Source organism: Engraulis encrasicolus, chromosome 1 (assembly GCF_034702125.1).
Source record: "Engraulis encrasicolus isolate BLACKSEA-1 chromosome 1, IST_EnEncr_1.0, whole genome shotgun sequence".
Taxonomy (NCBI): Eukaryota; Metazoa; Chordata; class Actinopteri; order Clupeiformes; family Engraulidae; genus Engraulis; species Engraulis encrasicolus.
Genome location: NC_085857.1, coordinates 34,297,985 through 34,317,984, shown reverse-complemented (window position 1 = coordinate 34,317,984; position 20,000 = coordinate 34,297,985). Strand labels below are relative to the sequence as shown.

The 20,000-nt window shown below is 40.6% G+C and overlaps 1 protein-coding gene across 1 annotated transcript in view; it reads right to left on the bottom strand.

The window, feature by feature from the left end:
- pld5 (phospholipase D family member 5) overlaps positions 1-20,000 on the bottom strand; it is an 84,620-nt gene that overhangs the window by 60,527 nt on the left and 4,093 nt on the right. The window contains exons 3-4 of the mRNA XM_063208898.1: positions 9,619-9,797; positions 3,106-3,214 (exon numbers count right to left, since the gene is read on the bottom strand). Of these exons, the coding sequence (XP_063064968.1) occupies positions 3,106-3,214; positions 9,619-9,797 (288 nt within the window). The remainder of the gene's footprint in view (positions 1-3,105; positions 3,215-9,618; positions 9,798-20,000) is intronic.

Here is a 20,000-nt window from a genome sequence, read left to right as displayed (position 1 = left end):
AAAAGAAAGGGGACAGAGGAATTGGACAAGAGGAATGACGGAATGAGAGATGAAAAAGAAAAGGGGGGGGGGGATTAATCATATCAAATAAATGGTCACAAAATTGAAAATGTATTGGGGAATGCAATATGAAAAAGAAAGGGGAGAGACAAAAGAGACAGAGTGATGTAAAGAGAGAAAAAGAGGGAAAGAGAAACACATTGGTGACAAAAGAAAAAAGTATAGGCTAAGTGACCGAAAGATGAAAGCGAAACGAGAGAACATGAATGAGATGGACTCTGTCTGCGCATGCAAAAGTCCTGGCAGGACTTCAAGAGGCAGGAGAGGTTGCAACCTTGAAAACCAATCAGTTTGGCATGCAACTCTAAAATCAGCAACACTGCACACACACACACACACACACACACACACACACACACACACACACACACACACACACACACACACACACACACACACACACACACACACACACACACACACACACACACACACACACATGATAGCCGACCTTGCTGTTCCGTGAGAGACCTTGCTCGAAGCAAGGGATGATAATGAATGAGTAAAAAAAAAGAAAAGAAAAGAAAAGAAAAGACGACAAGTCTCTGTGAGTATGAAGGATGGAATATTGCAGTGGCAGGCAGCCTGCATTTTTTTTTTGCCCTGAAAATCGACAGATTGTGTGAATCAATAGATTCTAAATTGCTGTGGTTACACTCCGGTTGGGTCTTGCGGGAGCTATATACAGTCCCAGGAAAAAGTTTGTGCACCCTTTGAAATTTCTTACCTTTCTGTCAAAATTGGTCATAAAACATGGTCTGATCTTCCCGGAAATCACAAGAAGGAACAACCAGAGTCTGCTTTAACTAATTCAACCCAAACATATTTAAGTTTTCATATTTTCATTGGCCATAAGATGTGAACATTCACAGGACAGCAAGGCATAAGTAAGTACACCCTTGCATTCAATAGGTTTTAACCCTAAGCTAGTCGTAATAACCTCAACCAGATGTTTCCTGTAGTTGCAGATCAGATTAACCAAACAATCTGGATGTATCTGGTCTCCCTCTTCTTTAGAAAACTGCCTCTCGTCAGCAAGGTTTGTGGGATGTCTGGAGTGCATAGCTTTCTTGACTTCATGCCATATAATCTCAATTGTTTTTGTCAGGGCTTTGACTGGGCTATTCCAGAATGTGTATTTCATTATTATGAAGCCATTCTAAAGTCGATTTGCTTCTAAAGTATGGGTTGTTGTCACATTTCAGCACCCATCCTCTTGTGTGCTTCGACTGTGTGACAGACTACCTCACTTTTTTCTGTAAAATATCTCGATAAACTTCTGAGTTCATTGTTCCACTGATAATAGCAAACTGACAAGGGCCTGAGGCACCAAGGTAGCCGCATATAATGATGCTCCCGCCACCATACTCAAAAGTGGAGATGATGTTTTGGTGAAGGTGTGGTTCTCCAGTTCTCCTCCAAACATGACATTGTGTGTTCCCCTGAACAATTCAACTTTGGTTTCAACGTTGGTCTACAGAATATTTTGCAGTAATTCTATGAAGCATATAAATGCTTTTTTGCAAACCTCAAAGGTGCAGCAATATTTTTTTGGACAGAAACCCCATTAATTTTAGATTGGCAGAATGAATCCCATTTTAGCTATTCTTGGTTACATCTCCTCTTCTGAGTATGGTGGCGGGAGCATCATTATATGCGGCTACCTTGCTGCCTCAAGCCCTTGACAGTTTGCTATTATCAGTGGAACAATGAACTCAAGTTTATTGTGATATTTTACAGAAAAAAACGTGAGGAAGTCTGTCACACAGTTGAAGCACAGAAGAGTATGGGTGCTGAAATGTGACAACAACCCATACTTTAGAAGCAAATCGACTTTAGAATGGCTTCATAATAATGAAATACACATTCTGGAATAGCCCAGTCAAAGCCCTGACAAAAACAATTGAGATTATATGGCATGAAGTCAAGAAAGCTATGCACTCCAGACATCCCACAAACCTTGCTGACGAGAGGTAGTTCTCTAAAGAAGAGGGAGACAAGATACAAACAGATTGTTTTGTTAATCTGATCTGCAACTACAGGACAAGTCTGGTCGATGATATTGCAACTAACTGAGGGTTAAAACCTACTTAATGCAAGGGTGTACTTACTTATGCCTTGCTGTCCTGTGAATGTTATGGCCTTATGGCCAATAAAAATATGATAACGTGTAAATGTTTGGGTGGAATTAATTAAAGCAGACTCTGAGTGTTCCCTCTTGAGATTTCCGGGAAGATCAGACCATGTTAGATGATCAATTTTGACAGAAATGTAAGAAATTTCAAAGGGTGTACAAACTTTTTCTTGGGACTGTACATGCAAGTCAATGCGGGCAAACTCTCAATCACACTCAGCATTAAAGCATAACATATTCCCCAATGGCCGACCGCACGTGTGCACGCGCGCACACACACACACCCCTGCACGTGCGCACACACACAAACAGATGCGTATAGTACGTACTACGGTACAGTGCAGTACATGCACACAAGTCTGGGTTACCACTTCTGTCTGCCAAAATTCCTTGACATTTCAAACTCAATAGACGTTTTTGCTTGTATGTATGTAATGCTGTCATTCATTTAGTGTCCAGGAAAGTGTTTATTTTTTCCAAGACAGGTCATTAAAAAATGGAACAATCGGGGGCGCTGTGGCGCAGCTCGCTAGGCCCCCCACATGTGGTCTTGGGGTCATTTCCCAACCCTGCACCATCTCTCTCTCCCAGTCATTTCCTGTCTACTCTCACACTGTCCTATAATAATAAAGGCCGAAAAGCCCCCCCCCCAAAAAAAACCAAACAAACAAACAAAACGGAACAATCAGGAAAAATTGGAACAGGTGGCAACACCAGTACGCATGTGCACACACACACATGTCTCTCTCTCTCTCTCTCTCTCTCTCTCTCTCTCTCTCTCTCTCTCTCTCTCTCTCTCTCTCTCTCTCTCTCTCTCTCTCTCTCTCTCTCTCTCTCCCCCCTACATCCTGCCAATGACTTTGTTCTGTATTATGTACATACAGTACAGTACAGTAGGGGTGTGACCTTACTGTGGGCGGCCAGGGTTGTCAGCTCAGCAGAGTCCAGCAGGGTGTTGGTGACCTTCAGCTTCACCCCGCGCGACTTCAGGCCCAGTAGACGATCAAACACACGCTGACCCTGCACAGAGAAGAGGACATATATCATTTTTAATCATATAAATAGATACATTTAATAGAATCATTTACTGTATATCATTTCATATCAGGCGACTTCAGGCTCAGTAAACACACGTTGACCCTGCACGGAGAAGAGGAAGACATATTTGTATCATTTTTGTAATAATATAAATAGACACATTTAATAGAATCATTTACTGTATATCATTTAATGTCACATTTAATTACATATCAGGCCCAGTAGCTGATCTAACACACGCTGACCCTGCGTGGAGAAGAAGAAGACATATTTATATCATTTTTTAAATAATATAAATATATTGTGGAGGCTATCCTGTAAGCCTCAGCTTGGACTGACTGTGTTCGTGCGAAAATGAATTTGAATACAAAAGCTATTTCCCCTCCGTGCTGTAGTGTAGGCCTACATGAAAATGTGCTGGCTGGCCTTTGGCTGGATCCACGCGGCTACAGTAACCGTGTGTTTCACCAGTCCAAGCCTTCATTCCCACCAATCATGGAGACCTGTAATTATAGGCCAACCCAGCTAAGTGACCTATAATAAGAGTGAAGTGCTCCCCCAAGTGGCTAAATCTAAAACTAGACTAAAACTTACCTATAAGAGGGACTAAAATGTCTCCTACATACTGTAGGCTACGTAGGCTATCTACAGTAAATTTAATATCATAATTTATTGTAGGGGCCTACATTTAATTTCGTATCAGGTGACTTCAGGCTGGTCAAACTCACGCTGATCAACCGTATGTGGAGAACAGAAACAACCAGAAAAGATGTTCATCAGCAAATATCAAATATCATCACCATAATCAGAAAAATAGCAACGACATGAACAGATATCCATCGCATTCCTCGCAACCCAAAACCGCTCAGCTTTAGGCATAGTAGCCAACCAAACACACTGGCCCTGCATGAAGAACAAGACATATTTATATCGTGTAGTATACAGTATGTCATTTCATTGCACCTTTATCCTGTTTCACTTCAGGTAAGGGCAGCTGTAGTCTTAAAGGGGTATGCCACTATTTTGGGGCTTAACACAGTTAAAATCGTTGGCTGGGGTTTATAAAGGTGGTAAAGTGTCTTATTTTTCATGTTAAGCGTTGTCTTGCTTTAAGACAAGTTAAAAGAGGGAAACTAGTGGCATACCCCTTTAAGATCAAGTTCAATAATGACCACTATCATGAGAAAACCATGGCGGCAACATACTGTAATAGCACAATCATAAATCAATCAATCAGACTTAAATACATATGCATCTACAGTTCTGGACTATATTAACTTCTGTGTTGATAATGTCACCATCCACAAGACCATTTACACATTTCCAAACCGCAAGCCCTGGATGAACAGTCAAGTCCAGAACCTGCTGGCAATTAGAGACGATGCGTTTCACTCTGGTGATCAATCAAATTACACCATAGCCAGGGCCAACTTGAAGAGGGGCATCAAGGAAGCTAAACACTCCTATAAAGCAAAAATAGAACAGCACTTTGTGAACTCTGATCCCAGACGTATGTGGCAGGGCATTACATCCTACACCAACTACAAGAGCACAAACCCCTGTCTGCCCAGCTCTCACAATTCAACTCTCCCGGATGACCTCAACAACTTTTTTGCACGGTTCGATGAGGGACCCATCCCTCACCCCCCCACTGAACTGATAGACAATGCCCCACATGTAGGCCTGGTGTTAAGCGAGCACGAGGTTCGGCGAGCCCTCAGCAGCATTAACCCTCACAAAGCACCAGGACCAGACGGGGTCCCTGGGAAGGTCCTAAAGCACTGTGCAGGCCAACTAAGTGCAGTCTTTACCTGCATATTTAACATCTCCCTGAAACAAGCTGCAGTCCCCATTTGTCTGAAAAACCAGTACCATCGTTCCTGTTCCCAAGCAGGCGGCCATCAAGTCTCTCAATGACTACCGCCCTGTAGCGCTCACACCTATTGTGATGAAATGTTTTGAAAGACTGGTGCTAGCACACCTCAAGTCCATCACTCCACCATCCCTCGACCCGCATCAATTTGCCTACAGGGCGAATAGATCTACAGAGGATGGCATTTCATTGGCCATTCACACTGCCCTCTCACACCTGGAGAAACCAAACAGCTATGTGCGAATGCTGTTCATTGACTACAGCTCCGCTTTTAACACCATTCCCCCTATCAAGCTGGCCACTAAGCTGTACAACCTCAGCTTCAGTCCCCATGTCTGCAGATGGATACTGGACTTCCTCAGTAACAGACCTCAGTCTGTACGCATGGGAAAACATCTTTCAAGACCCATCACCCTAAATACAGGCGCGCCGCAGGGATGTGTGTTGAGCCCTTTTTTGTACTCCCTCTTCACTCATGACTGTGATCCTAAGCACAGCACAAACACCATCATTAAATTTGCTGACGACACAACCGTGATTGGCCTGATCTCTGACAACAACGAGACGGCCTACAGAGAGGAGGTGGAGCAGCTGGCACGCTGGAGCCAAGACAACAACCTGGCCCTGAACTCCAAGAAAACGAAGGAGGTGATCCTGGACTTCAGGCGGTGTGGCCAGGGCAACCACTACCACCAACCCATCAACATCGGAGGGGAGCCAGTGGAGGTTGTACAGAGCTTCAGATTCCTGGGTGTGCACATCAGCGAGGACTTGTCATGGAGCGCCAACACCTCTGCAATGGCTAAAAAGGGATCCCAAAGGCTATATTTCCTTCGCACTCTAAAGAAGGCCCAGCTACCACGAGATCTGCTCACTAACTTCTACAGGTGTACAATTGAATCAGTAATTACATACAGCATCACATCTTGGTACACCAGCTGCACACACGACAACAAGAAGATGTTACAGCGCATCATTAAAACAGCAGAGAGAATCATTGGGTGCCAACTACCCACACTTGAGGAGATCCACCATACACACTGCACAAACAGAGCATTAAACATCCTTAAAGATCACACACACCCTGGTCACAGGCTCTTCACCATGCTACCATCTGGCAGGCGCTTTAGGACTCTGCGTGCCCGCACTACGAGAATGAAGGACAGCTTTTATCCAACTGCCATTAGACTCTTGAACGCAATACGTCACCTGCCCCCCCTCAATACTTCAGGACTATCGATACTGTGACATGCACATGGATTTTTATGGATTTTTATATATTATTTATTTACTGTTTAATCTTTTATTTTGTGGGCATTTGTGGGTTGCTACTAAACACAATCTCGCTATATTTGTATAGTGACAATAAAAGTCTACTCTACTCTACTCTACTCTAAATACTTTGAAGACCGGCAAACAAATGACAGCCAAAAAAACACTCAAATTCAGGTCTAAACCCCTGAGAGGAGGGTCAGTGTATTAGGTATTACATATCTTTTTTTCTGTTTATCCAAAGTTACTTACATTTGTTTTAGATACACTGTGGGTTAGACCTTGGAGAGCAGAACAGAACAGGAAACTACCACAGACACAAAAAAAGAGGGTAACAATGGCAACACACAGCACAGCACAACAGCACAACGAAACCCCAGAACAGTGTACATCGATGACCTACAGACAGCAAGAGACAATGACAACTAAGAACAGCGAACAGCAGGTTGCAGCGAGAACTGTGAACCACAGGAACAGAAAGCGAAAGGCATGGCAACCACACGCAGAGCACACAAGGTTGACAACAACACACAGTGGAAACCGCAAAGAGCAAGCATACAGTAGAGGACACCAGCAAACTGTGGACATAAATGGGAACAGGGAATTACACACAGAGAAACAAAAATGAAGTGGTAATTCAAGTCTTTGAGCTGTTCCGGGTCCCACTGTTGGGCCCTGAAAGTACTAAGTGGGCCTTGAAATCATTTTCTAAACATCAAAATATGTGTGTGTGTGTGTGTGTGTGTGTGTGTGTGTGTGTGTGTGTGTGTGTGTGTGTGTGTGTGTGTGTGTGTGTGTGTGTGTGTGTGTGTGTGTGTGTGTGTGTGTGTGATCCTGAGATTTATGATCATGATTGCGGTGCGTTACCCTGGTGACGCCATCCTACCAGTATGTACTTCACCCAAAGATTTTGGCTCTGCACCTAGGCGAAACCCTCCCAGCTCGGTTCGCTCACTGTTTAGTCAATCAACAAACAGTTGAGAGTGGTGACACAGAATGGACCCTCGATGTCCGTTACTGATTGGTTAATTAAGAGTGTGAGTTTTTGAACATTCTATAAAAATTAAGTGTTCTATAACAAAGCAAGTTTCTAAAATTCCAAATTGTAGGCCTACCGTATAAGCGGGTCTTTAAGGTATTCCAAGTGGGCCCTGGAATCATTTTCTAAAAATCGAAATATTTGTGTGCACAAATAAACCAGAACTCCCGAGGTAACGCGACAAATGTTGAAATCGGCGGGGTTAGTGGTCGTGGTAATACGGTGGCTACAGCAACAATACTACTGGGCCAGTGACTATTGGAATAGGATGTTCAGGGGCAATCCTATACTTATTGGTGACCTGGGTGACCCTTCAGCCACCCTACCCCCCTCACGCCATGACTATCGCACAATTGCACAATTATGACAATTACACAATTACATAATGATGACAATTGCACAACTATAATGGCAAAGTCCATACTACAGTGCATCAATAGCCTACTCTGCTTAACGACTTCAAGCACTCTTCTGTAAATGAAGACATTATTTCCTTGAAAACCATGCAGAAACCAACAATAAGCCCTGACAAGCAGTATGGGAAGACTTGCTTTGTTAATGAGGCAGCCAGTTTGCACCCTGAAGCAGGCTCCTTTCTCTGACTCAACAGTACAGCAACAACATGGTCTGCCAACTCCCCTTTGTTCATTCTGGAAAGTTCTGTCTACTCCTCCTTTTTTCTCTCGAAAACAATGGCTCATTTTGAATGAAGTTACAGCCCGGCGGATGAAAAGGGCCCTTACGCATTATGAATGCAAATGAGTTTTTGAATTGTTCACCGGAGCTGTCGGCAACTCACATATATAGGGGAGTCTGAGCTCTCTGAGACCTCCTCTGCTAATTTGTTTGGTTATTGGGGATTTGCGAATGGGGCTCGAGCTGAAAAAATGAAAAGGTGCCGGGCAGCTTATTAAATAACGTGATGTATGTGTGTAGTGTGCACAGTGTAAGAGAGCAAGAAAGAGAATCTGTGTGTGTGTGTGTGTGTGTGTGTGTGTGTGTGTGTGTGTGTGTGTGTGTGTGTGTGTGTGTGTGTGTGTGTGTGTGTGTGTGTGTGTGTGTGTGTGTGTGTGTGTCTGGTCTGTGTGTGTGTGTGTGTGTGTGTGTGTGTGTGTGTGTGTGTNCGGTGTGTGTGTGTGTGTGTGTGTGGTGTGTGTGTGTGTGTGTATGTGTGTGTGAGAGAGAGAGAGAGAGAGAGAGAGAGAGAGAGAGAGAGAGAGAGAGAGAGAGAGAGAGAGAGAGAGAGAGAGAGAGAGAGAGAGAGAGAGAGAGAGAGAGATGACTGCGTACTGTGTATGTGTGTTATTTAACCAAATCGGTCTCGATGACATGTAGAATGTCTTTCTCTGACCAAACCAACTGGTGAGTGGTTCAGCGATTCCTTTCTGTAGAATAATACTGTCCCTCGTTATTACATAATCGTTACATAATTAAGAGAGAGGCAGCTACAGTATGCTATTCAGTGTTTCCCCCTGATTTTTTGTTAGTCAAGGTGGTGGGCCGTAAAGTATATTTTTTTGGCAAAGCAACTTTAGAAATGACATTCACACCATGGACTATGTTACATAATATATCTTTTCAGGTCACCTAGCCATGGTGGTAGGTGTTTTTTGTCAAGGTGGCCGCCTTAGCAATAAAGTGCTGGGGGAAACCCTGGTATTTTCCATACCTCGTTGGGTGAGTAGTGGTCGGCCTGCTGCTCGATGGAGCTCAGGGTCCAGTAAGGGGAGACGATCTCCACCGAGCCCCTGGCCATGTCCAGCGGGCTGTAGAATAATACTGTTCCTCGTTATTACTTAACAGTTACATCAGGGGTCGGCAAACTGTGGCACGCGACAGCATGATCACCGGCACGAGCACAGATTTTGTGCCCGAAAAGTTCCATTCACTAAAAAGACATCCCTGTAAAGCTAATTCCAAATTAAAAACTCTTTGCTTTCCTCCATTTACCTAAGACCTGATATCATGTAAATCAACAGGAATAATCTTCCAGAAAAGGAAATACACCGCTTTCTTTCAGTCACCGAGCCATTACGTGAAGTGCCATAATCAGAGACGGTAGGGGAGTAACTTTGCTATAATGTTGCGTGTGTCAAGAAACATCTAAGTCTGACAGAAAAAACATGATAAGCACCTGCTTTGGAAACGGTTACATCATTAGGAGAGAGGCAGCTACGTACGTAGGTACAGTATTTTCCATACCTCGTTGGGTGAGTAGTGGTCGGCCTGCTGCTCGATGGAGCTCAGGGTCCAGTAAGGGGAGACGATCTCCACCGAGCCCCTGGCCATGTCCAGCAGGCTGTGGAGGCCCTCCGCCAGGGGCAGGGCACCCTGCGCTACGGGCTGGAGGTCCAACTCCTCCGGGAGGTTCTCCACCATCACTATGCTACAAGACACAAAATATGTACATGTAGACAAAAAGGGAAGTGAGTGAGTGAGTGAATGGATGGATGGATGGATGGATGGATGGATGGATGGATGGATGGATGGATGGATGAATGAATGAACACATTTATATGTGTTTCATACATTTTGCCTGGAATGTTATGGTGTATATTTTATGGTTTGAAGTCGAAACGTTATCCAGCTATGAAATAATAAAAAGAAAACAAAAAGGATTTTAAGTGCGCGGACCTCTCACTCCGTAACAGTCGCCTTTGCCCTGCACCTTTTCCTGGGATGTGCACAATCTTCACCTTCAACTGTATATGTTATGGTGTATATGGTGTACTTTTTAGACATTATATAAGTTAGGTGCTCATAAGCTAAAAAAATACTTTAAGGATATTGCATTTAGCAGACTCTCCTGAGTTCTTGTCATTTTATTTTAAGAATGTGCTTTTTGGATGGATAGGGCTGGTAGTCTGATGTAACTAGGCTGATGCAACCATGAGCTCCTACCGACATTACATGTTAAATGTTACGGAAATTTGGCACGAAAAATCCAACATGATCACCTGACTCAATCATCAGCCTCAGTTGAAGTAACAATCATACTGTACTAAGTCTGGTCTTACTGTGGTGTTTCATATGATTGCATCAAAACTTGTTTTATGCATACTTCAACTTCAGCAAAGGGCAGTAGTAGTAGATAGGATGTACTTTTTTTGACAGCTGAGTTTGATGAGTTTGATGAGTGTAGGAAGATGTTTTATGAGTGTAAGATATAGTGTGACAGGTTAGGCCAGGTGTGTGTGTGCATTTGTAGATGTCAAATCTACATGATATGTAGATGTGAAGTGAAGTTATGGTGTGTGTAGTGTTTCAGTTGGTCAAAGAGGAAACGTTGTGTCAACTTGTAGATGTCAAGTATTCATGATATGTAGATGTCAAGTGAAGTTATGGTGTGTGTAGTGTTTCTGTTGGTCAAAGAGGAAACGGTGTGTCAACTGTGTAAGTAATTAATCAGATGAGTGTAAGTGTGTTGTGTGTGTGAGCGCATCTGTTGTGTGAATGCAGTTGCTGCGTCTGTACGATGTGAATGGGTGAAGAGTCCAGCGATTCTGTGGGCCAAAGAGGCCTGGGGTTTTTTTTTTTTCCCCTTTAAAGGGGGGGGGGGTTTTTTTTTTCCCCCAAAATTTTTTTTTGGGGGGGGCCCCAAAAATTTTAAATTGGGGGGAAATTTCCCAAAAATTTTAAAATTTTAATTTCCGGCCTTCCCCCCTTTTTTTTTAAATTTTTTTAAAAAAGGGGGGGGGGAAAGGGGGGGGGGGTTTGGGGGTTTTTTTCCTTTTTTTTTTTTTTTTTTTTTTTTTCCCCCCCCGAAAAAGGGGTTTTTTCCCCCCTTTTTTGGGGGGGGGGTTTTTTTTTTTTTTTTTTGGGGAATTTTTGTTAAGGAAATTTTTTAGGGGGGGGGGTTTTTTTTGGGGTTTTTTTTTCCCGGGGTTTTAAAATTTTTGGGGGTTAAAAAAAAAGGGGGTGAAATTGTATTTTTTTCCGGGGGTTTTAAAAAAAAAAGGGGGGGGGTTTTAAAAAAAAAAATTTTTGGTTTTTTTTTTTTCCCCCCCCTTTTTTTTTTTTTCCGGGGCCCCCCCCCCCTTTTTTTTTTTTTTTTTGCCCCCTTTTTTAAAAAAAAAAAAAAGGGTTTTTCCGGGGGGGTTTTTGGGAGGGGGGGGGGGTTTGGGCCCCCCAAACCCTTTTGGGGCCCTTTTTAAAAACCCCTCCCCCTTTTAAAAGGGGGGGGAAAAATTTTTTTTGGGGGGGGGGGGGTTTGGGGTTTTTTTTTGGGGGGGGGTTTTTATTTTTTTTTTGGGGGGCCCTTTTTTTTTTGGGGGCCCCCCCCCTTTTTTTTTTTCCCCGGGGGGGGAAAAAAAAAAAAACCCCCCCCCTTTTTTTTTGGGGGGTTTTTTTCCTTTTTTTTTCCCTTTTTTTCCCCTTTTTTTCCCCCCCTTTTCCCCCCAAAACCCCCCCCCCCAAAAAACCCCTTTTTTGGGGGAAAAAAAAAAATTTTTTTTCCTTGGGGGGGGGAAATTAAAGGTTTTTTCCCCCCCTTTTTCCCCCCCCCCCTTTTGGGGGAAAATTTTTTAAAAGGGGGGGGGTTTTTTTTTGGGGGTTTTTTAAAAACCCGGTTTTCCAAAAAAAACCCCCCTTTTTAAAAGGGCCCCCTTTTAAAAAAACCCCTTTTTTTTGGCCCCAAAGGGGAAAAAAAAACCCCCCCGGGAAGGAAAAAATTTGGGGGTTTCCCAAATTTTTTTTTTTTTAAAAAAATTTTTTTTTTAAAATTTTTTTAAAAAATTTAAGAAAAAAAAAAAAAAAAAAAAAATTTTTGGGGGGGGGGTTTTTAAAAAAAAAAAAAAAACCCCGGGGCCTTTTTGGGGAAAAAACCGGGGGGGAAAAAAAAAGGGGGGGAAAAAAAAAAAAAGGGGGGAAAAAAAAAAAAAAAAAAGGGGGGGGAAGGGGGGAAAAAACGGGGGGGGGAAAAGGGAAAAAACCCGGGTTTGGGGGGGGAAAAAGGGCCGGGGGGGGAAAAGGGGGGGGGGGGAAAAAATTTTGGAAAAGGGGGGGGGGGGGGCCCGGGGGGTTTTTAAAAAAGGGGGCCCCCCCCGGGGGGGGGAAAACCACCCCCCCCAAAAAAAATTTTTTAAAAAAAAAAAAAATTTTTTTTTTTTTTTGGGGGGGGGTTTTCCCCAAAAAAAAACCCCCCTCCCCAATTTTTTAAAAAAGGGGGAGTGCCCATAAATCTTTCAAATCAATCAGAGTGACTACCCTGGGCCGGGTTTTGTGGTTTTTCGGGGTTTGGGGTTGGGACGGGAAACAGATTTGCGACCATCCCCCCTTGATTGCAAATTAAATCACCAAGTGGGTGTTTTTTTTTCAAGGGGGTTGAGTGAGACATTCTCCACAAATTTAAAGGGGTTAATGTGAGGCCGAGAAGGAAACAAAACAGGTTTCTTTTCCCCCGGGGTGTTCAGGGCTTGCAATTACAATTTTTATGGGATTTTAAGGGGCCCCATTAACCATTTCATACATCAAAAGTTCAGTTTTTGTTGGGCCCCCCAAGGGGAAATTTTTGGTTTTTTTTGGGGAGGGAAATTTTTAAAAAATTCAGGACATAACACTGGAAACCAAATACACCAATTAAAAAACCAAAAAAGAACTGATATTTGAACAAGAGGGTAAATTTTTTTTTTTTAACAACCCTTGGTTTTAGGGTTATTAAAAAAAGGAAAAGGGGTTCGCAAATTTAAGGGCCCTTGGCTTTTGGGAACTCTAAACCCTTTTTGCCTGAGGGATAAGTTCCCAAATTTCCCCAAAGGGGGGTCCACATAGTCTAAAATTGCATCCGCTTTCCTTTGGGGAAAGGGGGTTTTTAAAACAAATACGGGGCTGAGAAAGGGGTCTTTCCCTCCCCCCATGAAACCCTTTCCCCCCTTCTGGGGACGAGTCAACCCAACTTGTTGCATTCCAAGTTTTAGGTTTCCCCAAACCATACAACAATAGGGGAAAAAACAGGGCATTTAATTTAAAAATTTTATTTATAAAAACCAAAAATAATCTTTTTTTCCCCGCAAAAAATTAAAGGGGGTTTTAAATTTCCCTTTAAAAGAAAGGGGGAACCCCTGGGGTCATGCAACATGTATTTTTCTCTTCTGGGGGCCCAGCTACCCCCTGGGAGGGGTTTTGGTTTGAGGCCCGCCTTTTTTAAAGGTGTTTTGTGAATAAAGGGTGGGGACACCCTCAGTTTCAAAAAGGGGGGGGTTTCAAATGTTTCAGAAGCCCCCCCTTTTAAAAGGGTTTTTTTAGCTAAGTTTTTAGAAAAAAAGAAATGAGGCTGAAGGGTTTTTTTTAACTCATTTGATTTTGGGGAAAGTTTTGAGAGGTGAATTTGGGCAAAAAGGGGAGCCTAGTCCAATTCAGTCCCTCCCAAAGTCATGTCATTTTAAATACAAAATTTTTTGTCAACTCCCCTGGAAAATTAATGTAATCTTGGGGTTTTGGGAATTTTTTTAAAGGGGTTCCTAACCATAATCCCTTTTAAAAAAGCAACCGTAACCTGGTTTGTCCCCATGGATTAAGTAATTTCGTTTAAATGCACCATAGGGAGATGGGAGTTAAAAATCTGGGAACTGTAAAAGGGTTTGTTTGTTCTTTCCCGGAGTTCAAATGGAAAGGGCTCTAAATTACAAACTGGGCCCCGTCCCAACCAGAAAACGTATTTTTTTAAAATTATTTTTTGTAAAGGTACATTTTCAATTTTTTAAAGAACAAATTTCCCCCCGAGAATTAAATACCTAAATGCCTTTTAAAAGGGTCTTCCCTTTATGCATGGATTCTGTGTCTAGCACCCAAAACCCGGGCCAAATTTTTTTGGGGAAAATTTAAACCAAAACCCGGGGAAAGGGTAAGTAAATAGTTTTTTTAAAAAAAAAAACCCTGAACAAACACAATTTCCAAATTTTTTTCCAAAGGGAAAATTTTTAAAAAGCAAATTTTTCCGAAACCCAAAATTAAAATTTTCAAGTTTTTAAAAATCAGTTAATATCCCTATAAATACCTTAGTAAAAGTTAAAAAGGGTTTTTTACACCAGGTCGAACCCTTTTAAATGTAATATACTTCAGTGTCAAAAAATGCACCAAACACTCATCCCGGGACTTTCTTCCTTTTTATTTTAAACAACCCGGGGTTTAAAAAACTAGATTTTATATTTAAAATTTACAATTTTAAAAATTAAAATGTTTTAAAACTACTCTATAATCAACTGGGAAGTGTACAAACCCCATCCAAATTTCTCCCAAAAGTTAAAAATAAAAGGCGGAAAAGGCAACTAGGGGCCCAATTGGGTAAATTCATACCCCCCTCTACCAAAATTTAAAAACACTTAATTTCAAATGCAATGTTGTGAAAACTCAATTCTTTTTATGTATTGGGCCTCTCAAAACCCTTTGACAAAAATTTTTAAATTTTTTGGGAAAGAACTATCACCCTTTTCACCAAAACATCTCTAACACAAAAGATCGGAGAGGGAAAGTTTTGGAAATGGAAAAAGCTGAAAAAATCACAAAGTTTGCCCTTCTTTCTGACCCGATTGATAATTTTATGCCTTTTCATTTTTTCCTTTTCCCCTTCATCCCGAACCAGTTTTCAGGCTTTGGTTTGTAATTGAGTGAAAAAATGAGTCAAAAATGTACCGAATAAAATAAAAATTTCCTTAAAAAAACACACATTTTTTGATCAACAAATCAAATTAAAAAAAATTTGAGTAGCCTAAAAAGTAAATTTCCTTTCCCCCACCTGTTTTTCTAACTAAAACTGTTAAGTACAACAAAGCAGGGGAAACTCAAAGAAGGGCCCCCAACGGCAAAGGAGCCAAAAAACCTAAAGGGTACACTTATTCCCCGGGGGGAACACACCCCCCCATCCCAAAAATTTCTTTGGGTAGACAGAAATTGGATCCACCTCACAAGTTAAAAGAAAATTTTTGTCATTTTCCCCCTCAAAAAAAAACCCCCATAAAGATTAAAAAACCAAAATATCCCAACATTAAACCCAAAATTTTTTCCCCAAACCCCAACCACAGCGGGACCCAAAATCTACGTTTTACAAATGACCAACCCCCACAAACAGTTCAAATGTTCTCATTCCCTACTTCAAACCAGCGCGGCATAGTAGCCACCTATTTCCCAAATCTCCTTAACCCCTACAACCTGTTACACTGATCACCCCCAAGCCCTATTGCACCCATGGCTGATATGGTATTTAAGGGGGGGGGTGGGACAAAAAAATCTGGAAAGTCCCCAAATTTTAAAGGGCCCGGGTTTGGGCCCAAACCCTGGGGGATTGGGAAAATCTGAATAAAAGTTATAATTGCTTTTTTGGGTTTTTTTTTTTTGTTTTTTTTTTTTTCCTTGGGATGTCCCCTTTTCCTTCCTTTTTAATAATTCTCTTTTACTTGGGTGTGGTTTTTCCCTTAAAACATTTAGGGGGGTTTTTATTTTGTGATATATCCTTTTATGGATCATGACTTTTACATGTCTTTTCACAGGTTATTTTCAATTCCCCGAATTCCCCCCTCTCTTGGGGTCCTTTTTTTTAAATTCCCCCCCTGATTTTTAAAACATAAACCCCTTGCTAATCCTCTATCCTATCTTCCTCAGCCTTATCTGGGGGCCCCTTTGGGCCCAGAAAAAAAGTAGGGGTGAAAACTTCACACCTTGACTGGGGATGCCAAATTTTAGTTGTTTCTTTTGTTACTGCCCCTCTTTTTGAGCAGGGAAAAACCCCCGGGGGGGTTTTTAAGAGGATTTGGGACCCCCCAAAAATCTACTTGAGTATTCAAAATTTTAGATCCTGTGTTTTACCCGTGGTAAAAAAAAAAGCCGACATAAAAGATTCCATCATCAAGGTCTTTAGAAGAGATGAAATATTGTTTTTTTTGCTTAAGTTTTAAAAAATATAAAAACAGAAATATCTCAGCACTCAAAAGACACATACATTGATACATATTTTATATTTCACAGTCTTTATGACATTTATGACCGTACAGTGCATACCCTAATAATACATTTGTCATTTATTAAATTTGTCAATCATGGCACACCATTGAGTAGTACATATCAAAGTTACAACAGCATGTTTTATTACACTTTTCCATTGCTTGAGCTTTTTTCTGTGAAACATGACTCATACAGGTAAAATTTCACGCACAAGCAAAGCCTATACCACTACACCGACACATAAGAGTCACATTTTGGCACTTAATATATGCACGGAAAACAATTAATGCTGGCAGCAAATGCCTTAATACATTTTACTTAATGTCAACTTGTCCATGTGGATATCAACTGACCCAGAGTAGCACAGCAGCAAATGAAAACACTGTTAAATCTGTATTAAGTTAAAAAAAAAAAAAAAAGCATCAGTTATGTTTTATTGTTTGCTTTTTTCGGTTCCGCAAAAGACACATATTTATAAGAGTGATGTATTTAAAACTATAGATTAAAACAATGCACTTTACAAGTCAAACAAATAAGCCTACTCCGGTCAAAGATTGTCATGTATAACTCAAGACATATCTTTTCTAGGACTGGGACTCAATTAAATTTTTAATCGAATTAATCTATAGGCTTTGGAATAAATTAATCAAATGAATCACATTTTAATAGCGTTTAAATATCTGACCTGAGAACAATGACCTTTTTTTCACATAAATTTCGAATAATTCAATCAATAAGCTTCATCTAAAAATATTATTCATTTAAAAAGAAGAGAAAACTCTTCTCAATTTCACAAGCTGTTCACCATACAGGCAGAATTATGTAGCAATATTATACTGAGATTATTTTTTTAAATCACGTTAATTTATCGAATTGCGTGATTAATTAATCAATCGAAGTGAACGTGTTAATGTCTCAGCCCTAATCTTTTCAAATAACTGGACATATCATTCACTAAAAATCTCTTGCCATGATGTGGTAAACAATCTGTCACTGACCATATTCGGATTTTGCTATGATAATTCGAGTTCATTTAGAAACAAAATGTAAAGCACTTCAATATACCCACAGAAATTGTAAATGTTAACCCTTGATGAGTAATGTTGTTAAATATATGAGAGAGTTTTTGTTCTTGTAGAGATCCAGAAACTAATTGAAAGTGTCTTGTGAAAAACAGGGTGACCTTATTTAATCAAACGCCCTATAGGGTGTCTATTTTGTCCAATACAGATGAATGGCATACATTTTGCACAAGTGTCAAATATTTTAATTCGTTTTATTTGTGTTGTTGGTGAGAGTTATTTCACTTACATTTGATTTTAAACATTTGGATTTTGTTTTCTATGTAGTATTTTTACTTAATTAAAAGAAAACTGGCATCACTTGTACCACTGGTGCACATAATGGCATAGGCCTAATACATTCTGTATGCCTGTGCATATTCAGAACAAACTCCGAATTCATGGTGGAAAAGCTTCTTTTGATTTGGTCATCATTTTTTTGTCCAATCTGATGGCACAGCACAGACTAGCTTGAAAGCGCTCACTTGAAAAATATTTTAAAAAGCAACACAGGAGCAGTGTGTGAACCTTCATCTTTATTTTCACAGCACAGTCCAATTTTCCAGGTAGTCAACAAATATCATGCACAAACAATCAGTTAAATCCATGGTTTATTTATACAACCTCAGTGCCAAGTTGTTGTTTGTGTGTAATATTGTGTAAAAGATTGCTTTGAAGGCTTAATGGAGGTTTATAAGTTCTAAAATAAAAATTAAAATAAATAATATGACTAGTGTCTTTTTCTTATAGTTGGTGTTAGGTGTTTGGCTACATTACTTTTAATGGTATTAAGGGGAGTATTATGGGTTGTTGGGTAATGTGGGGTTGAAATTTTGAGCAATGCAGGGTAAAAAAAAATATATATAATAAAAAAAGGTGAAACAACCAATTCTGTGTATGTATAGAATATGAATCGTAAGCAGCAGCAATCATATAACATGGCCCTAGCCTACAAAAGACTTGAATCGAAATATATCAAAGGCTAAACACACGTAACAGTGATTTTTAATAAGGCTGGGAATTTTGCCAAAAAATCTACGATACACCCCATATCACAATACAGATCACAATAAAAAAACCCATAGCGTAGACTACAGTAATACATTAAACTTGGCATCTTTCTCCTATGGAGGGACAACAGAAACCAAAGCAGGGGAAATACAAAACGTAAATAGGGCTTTTGAACTCCCAAAAGTGCAATTTCCCTATTCAGAACGTACTAATCCTTATGGGTCAAAACGATATGCGAAAATTTTTTCACACACTCTAGTTTTTCAACCCGAGCAATTTTAAAGGGGAAACCACATAGGGCCCACTCTAAATCTAACAAAAGCCAAGCCATTGTCACACCTATTCCCTTTCTCCTCACCCTCCATAACCAATTTTACACATGTTTGGCTCAAAGCCTCATCTACCTCTGCAAAAATCACCAAATTTACACAACTTTTTTTTACTTTATTTCAAATTCAACCCTGTCAGGAACCCTTCCAAACCACCATCTTCCCGGTTTCTATTGGTATCGTGCGTTTTGGAAATTTGGCCACTCCTTAGGGGCCCAAAATTTTAGATGGAGTTTCAAAGCCAAAAACCTATTTTCCGACCCCCAGAACTCCTTTTTACAAAATTTTTTATTTGAGTCATCAGAACTAAAAAGTTTTAGGTTTTTTTTGTTTTTTTTTGGGAAATTCAAATGGTTGCGGTGTGGGGCCCGATTATCAGACTTCCAAATCTCTTGGGGCCATGTTTTGACTAGTTCTTTTGGGAATTATTTTTTCCTTTTTTTTGTGCTTTTTTTTTTGGTGGCACATTATTTTGCTTGGGGAAATGAAAAAGTAAATATTTCAGCAATTCTCTGTGTTAAAGTCTTATATTGGCCCATACCCTCACTGCTTAGCATACCCCTTTAGAACATCATGGGGAAACATGTCCTAAACCATTTTAATAACCAATTTAGAGCCCAGCACTAACGGGGCCCATTAAGTCCATACCTACCTCAATGTAAAAAAAAAAATTTTTTGGGTTTATGAGACCAATAACACATTTTGTGAAAGTAACTGTGGGTCGGAAAAATGTTTCTTGGCTCGAAAACTCCATCAAAGAATAAAAAGGCCTAAGTAGGGCCAAATTATCCAAAATGCATCGAACCACTACAAAACCCAAAGGAAAGGTAGGTGAAGGGTTACAGAATGGTTAATTGAGAATAAATAAAAAAATGTTGTGAAAAGTCGTAGCATTTTTGCAAGGGCTAGAGATGCTTTGAGACAAACATGGGAAATTGGTATGGAGGTTGAAAGGAAAGGAATAGGTTTTGACAAAGGGTTGGCCTGTTTTTTAATTTAGAGTAGGCCCATCCCAATAGCAGATATTTTGGCTTTGTTTTGGCAGATATCGCATTTATGGGCCCCCTTTTGGGAAGCCAAAAGCTTTTGGGGGAAAATTTGGCATGGGGTTTTGGTTGACCTGGGCGCCCTTTAAATTGGGGCGTTCCTCTGGAAAACAAAAAAAAAAAAAAAGATTTGGCTAAAATAGGGTTGCTTATGGGTTCCCACAACACATTAAAAAGCGCGGACGTGAATGAAAATTTTTAGT